The following is a 6,208-nucleotide window of genomic DNA, read 5'->3' on the forward strand; positions in this document are numbered from 1 at the left end:
TTAATCACATAGTACACATAAGGTCCACGCTAGTACATGTTACATGTTTAACCAATCTTGTTAGAAATCCATGTTTTGCCCCCAAAAATATGGTTTGATGTATGCATTGGATGTGATAAATCAAAGAAGCAATAATTGATTATCATTGTTGTCGTGCTTGAAGTGTGTGTGTGTGTATATATATATATATATATATATATATATATATATATATATATATATATATATATATATATATACATACATATATATATATATGGGGGGGGGGGGGCATTCTTATTGTTTTTTCCCCCAAATACAATCTCAAAATTCCTTCCTGTTCACAATCTTTAATCTACGTTCCTTTCTTTGAGTCTAGATTTAAAGGTCTAAAATGATGTTTTTGATGTTGCTCACCACCAACAAGAGACTGGTTTGAGTTTATTTTGAGCAGTGGGGATTCGGCCCTGATCTGTTTAGGATGCGGGCCGGCCTCGGGGGAATGATTCAGGCCGAGACCCTCGTTGGCTGCAGCGGCGGCGGCTGCTGCTGCTGCGGCAGCGGCTGCCGCAGCCAGACTTACCCCGGATGAGCTAGAGTAGCGCAGGATGCTCTGGCCTGGAAGTGGGCTAAAGTTACCATAGTTAGTGTAATTGCTATAAAAGGGTGACGTGTAATAAATCGGTCTTCCGATGAGGGAGGGGGGTGGATAGATATTGGGCGAAGTGGCAGACGGGGAGGCTGAAGAGGGAGTCGGGGGAGTGAGAAGACTCCCACTGGAGGAAGAGGAGGAGGGGCAGTTCGTTTGCCCCAGTTGCTGCTTTGAGTCTGAGGTAGCAATCTCCGCTAGTGACCACAATTTGGGTTTGGGGTTCGGAGAAATTCCTGTAGACGCTGTGCTTTCAAGGCAAGATTTATTGGCATTGATGCTGTTGCTCATGCCAAGGCTCCGAGCTAAATCCTCGCGTTGGAGTTGTTGGAAGTGATGAAGGCGCTGGTGCTGATGAGTGAAAGCCGGCGCTTCGACTCCCATCAGGGGCGATGTCGTGGGCGATTTGGAGGGGAGTTGGAAGCGAGAGGCGTGGTTCTGCTCCCTCACGTCATCTTCGCATTTGTCCCGGGCCCGATCGGAGCCCAAATCTCCCACCCGGCAAACCGCTTTCTCCACGTCTGAGTCAGCGGAACACGAGTGGTCCGTGAGCGTGTCCACGTGCAAACTAATACCTGAGGACAAAGTGATCAGAAATGCCATTTAACCCGAGACACCACAGCGATTCTATATGAAATTCGTGAAAGTGAATTCGAGAGTTAATTCTATTGCTTTTACTTTATCATTGTTAAATTTTATTTCCCCCATATGTAAATATATTTATACATATACAGTATTATATCAGTTTTAAAGCCCTTTCGCTTTAATTACTCTCAGTACATGCATTTTTTTCGTTGACGTGTCCCCTTTAAAGAAATAGTGTACTTTAAATCATAATAATCTGAGTTTCAAACAATTATTGGTATCAAACTATGTAAAATATACGTGGAATATTATCTAAAAACTGTGTCTAATAACTTATCCACCACAGTCGAATTCATGTTATCGCAAATAATTGAATATTTAATGTTTTTGGATATAAATATTATTTTGAAACTTAAAAGTAAACCCCGTTTTGTGAAATCATTCAATGCTTGTCCTTTTCCTGCATGGCTACCTTCGTCCTCGGCCGAAGCCTCGCTGTTGTCCAGGTTTTTTTCCGATCGCTCCAGATCCTTCCTCTCGCCGTCCCCATCCTCCTCATCCTCATCCTCACTCTTATTCCTGGGCGCCCATGTCATCTTATTCTCCTTCTTTAGTCTCCTCCTGGCGTTGGCGAACCAGGTAGAGACCTGAGTCAGGGTCATCTTTGTGATGATGGCCAACATGATCTTCTCCCCTTTGGTCGGGTAGGGGTTCTTTCTATGTTCTTGCAGCCAAGCCTTCAGGGTGGCTGTGGCGTCCCGAGTGGCGTTTTTGCGGTAAGCCGGGTCGTTGAGCTGATAGGGGTACCCTGGACTCCCGTAGGGGTGATAACTTAACGGCCCAGCGATCCCCGTCGTGTGCGCATCATATGGAGAACTCTGGCGAGGAAAGTTTGAATGAAACTCACGTTAAATGATTCATCTAAAAATATCATTTTAATTCTTAATTTTACAATTAAACTATGCCTTGCAATGTCACCAGTTTTCATTGTCATTTTTTATCTATAAAACATGGGGTGATGACATTATTGATTTATTAAAAAGGACAAAGAATACCATCATAATGTTCTAGTAATTAAACATTAAATAATACTTTCAAAAATAACCAAATAATAAATAATGGTCGTGGTTTTATTCAAATGTAAACAGGAATTCCACTTTGAAATGTCATGTTTAATAGTTAACAAATTGTGCATGAACTGACCAAATTGATTAGTAAATATTGTAAAATAATTGTACTCATGTTTTCAACCATCATAAAAAAAATCAATTCTACATTTATTCTAAATGCATCCTTTTAACTTTTGCAAGCATCCCCTGATATACTAACATTTAATAAAGCACCATTAATTCTGCTTTATAATATTAAAGAAAAAAATCTCTCTTCCCATTGTGATTTAACGACTTTTAATAGCTACCAAGAGAGAAAGTGCTTTTGCATGCTTTGTATTCATTTCCTCTGACCCATAAATTCGCTGCTGGGAGAGGAAAGCTTAAATGAATACCCTCGTTGGGTATTCAGTTTTACATAATTAGCTGCGCATCGACTGTTAAGCCATTACAAGTCGCTTTAAATTCCCCTTTAAAATTAGACTGCCATTAATTTGAATCTGTGAATACCACCGCCAGGCATATTTGGAAAATCTTAAACTGTCAAATCCCGTCATTATTGTACACAAACAGAGAGTTATATCAATAAGGGGTGAAAGCAGCGACATTGCGGACTTTTTATAACGGTCTTAACTACATGCCTATCATAAAATATATATTTATTTATTTTTTTCAAATGATCAAACTACATATTTCACCATGTATTGTGGAAATCCTGTAGCGGGGTCCGTAGAATAAGACAGCGGACTGGAGAAGCCTGCGCTGGCCGAGGCAGAGAAAGCAGCCGATCCGGGATACGGGCTGAAAGCCGAGCCGGAGGACGACCTCGCCAAATCTTCATTCCGCGGAGCAGCCAACGCCGAGGCCCCATAAGCCGGACAGGAATAAAGAGCCAAAGAGCCCGGGGGCTGGTAAAGGTAACCCTGAGGATAGGACATGGGTGCGCGTGGGGGTAGATGACCGATCCAAACCAGTAGGAAGGTAAACGGCGCACTAGGGGAAGGGGGGAACTGCGCACAAGGCGGGCGACAGCGGCCAAAACAATCGTCTCAATAATCGGTGGTGCAAACAATCACGTCAGACAGTGAAATACAAATTTAAAAAAAAAACTTCCCCCGATGCCCCCTTTGTGGCGGAAAAGCGTACGGTTTGTCAAAGAGCCCACATAGAGGCAGGGTGGCGTGCGTCTTGATCCCCTAGCGTCCGGTGATTTTAGTACGCAGTGCTATGTGAGGAGTTGGGAACGAAGGAGCCGATGGAGTTGGACACACACATACACACACGCACACGCATACACAAACATGCATTCACACTCACACAAGGCTTTGGGGGGGGACTGGAGCTGTCACTCCGGCTCATCAGAATATCCATCCCGCCCCCTTTTTGCCTCAGAAAGAGACGCTGAACAAAAAGAAAAGTGCACTGCAAGAAGTGGGCTCCATCCAGCATATGATCCTTGCTATATTCCTCGCAATTTACTCTTTTGTCCTATCTATAACTGCTAGGTAAAACTTGAGTATATTGCACTTAACTCATGATTATTGCAGAATTATTGCAAAATAAGTTTCATGTCTGCATCTAATCAATGTTAAATTAAGGTAGACAGTTATTCATAATTAAAACTAACTAAGAGAGAGAGAGAGAGAGAGAGAGAGAGAGAGAGAGAGAGAGAGAGAGAGAGAGAGAGAGAGAGAGAGAGGGGAAGAAAGGGAGTGAGAGAGAGTGAGGGAGAAGAGAGAGAGGGCTGAGAGAGAGAGAGAGAGAGAGAGAGAGAGAGAAGGAGAGAGGGAGAATGAAAATTTGCAGCTGGTCCAACGTACTGTGTGGACAAGAGCGTCCTCTCTAAAGTAGTGTGTAATGCGGCCTGTGGGCGGTGTCCCTGGTTCTTTCATTTGCTCCATGTGTACTGTTTCATGTTGCGTTATTCATTTATTCAATGATTTTCTCAGCTGCTTATCCTTACAAGGGTCATGGGGGTGCTGGAGCCTATTCCAGCTAACTAAAGGCACCAGGCGGGGGACACCCTGAATCAGTGGCCAGCCAATCTTAGGGCACAAGGAGATGGACAACCATTTACGCTCGCATTCATATATAGGGGCAATTTAGAGTGTTCAACAAGCCTACCTAGAACATGCGAACTCCACTTAGTGAGGACTGACCAGGAATCGAACCCTCAACCCCAAAACTGTGAGGCGGATGCACTACCCACCCTACCGCCAGGCCACCTCTTGTTCTTTTAATGTTATACATTTTTCACAGGAAGCGTATCGTCCTTGTTTGGTTAGTGGCTGTCATATAATCCAAACTTGTGTTACAATGCAAAGTTTTTGTGGAGCCACCTGTCTCCCCTGTTGCGTATATGGTGTTTATTTGGGTATATGTGTTTGCGAATTCTGTCGACAAGCAAAGTAGACATTTGCCCGTCCTTTATTATCGTGATTAAAGGCATTATGACCTCTGTGCGAGACAACAGCATTCTCTGAAACCCGAGGCTCTGACAGCAGTCAAGGTGGCAACTAACTAATGAAGAGAGTGGCCAAGTAGTCTTCCTCATCAGTATTCATCCATCAGGTGCTTGTCCCCCTAGTGCATTGTGGTCCAGCAGACTTGTAAACAACAAACAGCCGTTATTTAAATCTATGCAGTACAGTTTGTCTGCTGGCTACAATGACACGGAACTCTCAAAAACAAGCGTTTGTCACTGTTAATAAAAAAAAGATTACATATGAAATTCTTAAATGTTATTCATACAAATACATATTTAATTGAATTATGGTACCGTAGGGCCAGGAATGAAGGAGGTATGGTACAATAAGTAATACACTGAGACTTAATTATTGCACAAAAGTGTAAATGTATGTATAGTACCACAAGGAACATTTCAGGGATACCTCATAATTGAACAGTTATTTTATCCTTAAATTAACTACAGTGGGGATGGTTTCTAAAATAATAGGCTTATGTAACAGAGAAAAAAAATGTTCTTGTAAAATTTCTAAATTTACTGTACATTAGGTAAAACTTAGAAAAAGACCTGCATTATATTTATTTTGTAATATTACAATGAAAACAAAAGCACATTTAAAAAACATGACACCATTTTGTTTTATTAAAAACAATAAAATCACATAAAATGTCAATGCAATCACAATAAATATTTCCTTTGATAAGTCCCACAATACGTACATTTTGGTATCAAGATGCTTTGACCAAACGTCTTAAACAGTGGAAAATATTAAACAATATTAAAAATAGACAAACTGAATTACAGAATGGGACCTGTAATTGGTGGTATGGACGTCAAGGAGTACTGGGCTCTCCGCACCAGGGGGCACTGTCTCATCTGCTCATAGAATACAGGCCAGTGTCACCTTACCTTAGGAGAAGAGCGTGCACGTGAGTGGCATAGCTGCAGATGTGCGTGTGTGTGTGTGTGTGTGTGAGAGTGTGTGTGTGTGTGTGCGTGTGCGTGTGCGTGTGTGTGTGTGTGTGTGTGTGTGTGTGTGTGTGTGTGTGCGTGTAGTGTACGTGTCTGTGTGCATAAGCAAATTGTCAATTTCAAAGTGCACCTGTCGGCCTGTTGTGTAGCATGTGCACTTCTGTGTGTGTCATGTGTGTCAGTATAGGAGTGCATTCCAGGTCTCAGTTTCAGTCAGATTGCAGCTCCTAAAATATTTTTGTCCCACCCTGATGGAGATATACGAGATGGGAGAAGAGAGATGGAGAGCTGGAAAGATAGATGGACTGTGAGACAGGCAAAGCAACAAAGGCGGTAGAGAGTAGTAAAGTAAGGAGGAAATTCAGATTGGAGGAACACGCGATGCATAAGAAAAATGTTTTAGACAAAGACAGTCATACATTTGGATGGAGAATTAGGTAGACCACT

At 42.3% G+C, this 6,208-nt stretch overlaps 1 protein-coding gene across 1 annotated transcript; it reads right to left on the minus strand.

The window, feature by feature from the left end:
* Positions 1-269: 269 nt before the first annotated feature.
* irx2a (iroquois homeobox 2a) lies at positions 270-3,609 on the minus strand. Its single transcript, XM_077598930.1, has 3 exons — positions 3,021-3,609; positions 1,686-2,091; positions 270-1,203 (listed from the first exon to the last, which is right to left on the minus strand). The coding sequence occupies exons 1-3, from the start codon at positions 3,258-3,260 to the stop codon at positions 335-337; spliced, it is 1,515 nt and encodes a 504-aa protein (XP_077455056.1). The 5' UTR covers positions 3,261-3,609; the 3' UTR covers positions 270-334.
* Positions 3,610-6,208: the final 2,599 nt, after the last annotated feature.

Source organism: Stigmatopora argus, chromosome 4 (genome assembly GCF_051989625.1).
Source record: "Stigmatopora argus isolate UIUO_Sarg chromosome 4, RoL_Sarg_1.0, whole genome shotgun sequence".
Taxonomy (NCBI): Eukaryota; Metazoa; Chordata; class Actinopteri; order Syngnathiformes; family Syngnathidae; genus Stigmatopora; species Stigmatopora argus.

Excerpts from the sequence above, each read along its gene's own strand:
- irx2a (XM_077598930.1), bottom strand. The coding sequence starts at position 3,260 with ATGTCCTATCCTCAGGGTTACCTTTACCAGCCCCCGGGCTCTTTGGCT. Across the intron at positions 2,092-3,020 it reads CAGGATTTCCACAATACATG|AGTTCTCCATATGATGCGCA; the intron begins GTGAAATATGTA and ends TTTCCTCGCCAG. Across the intron at positions 1,204-1,685 it reads GGCTTCGGCCGAGGACGAAG|GTATTAGTTTGCACGTGGAC; the intron begins GTAGCCATGCAG and ends CTTTGTCCTCAG.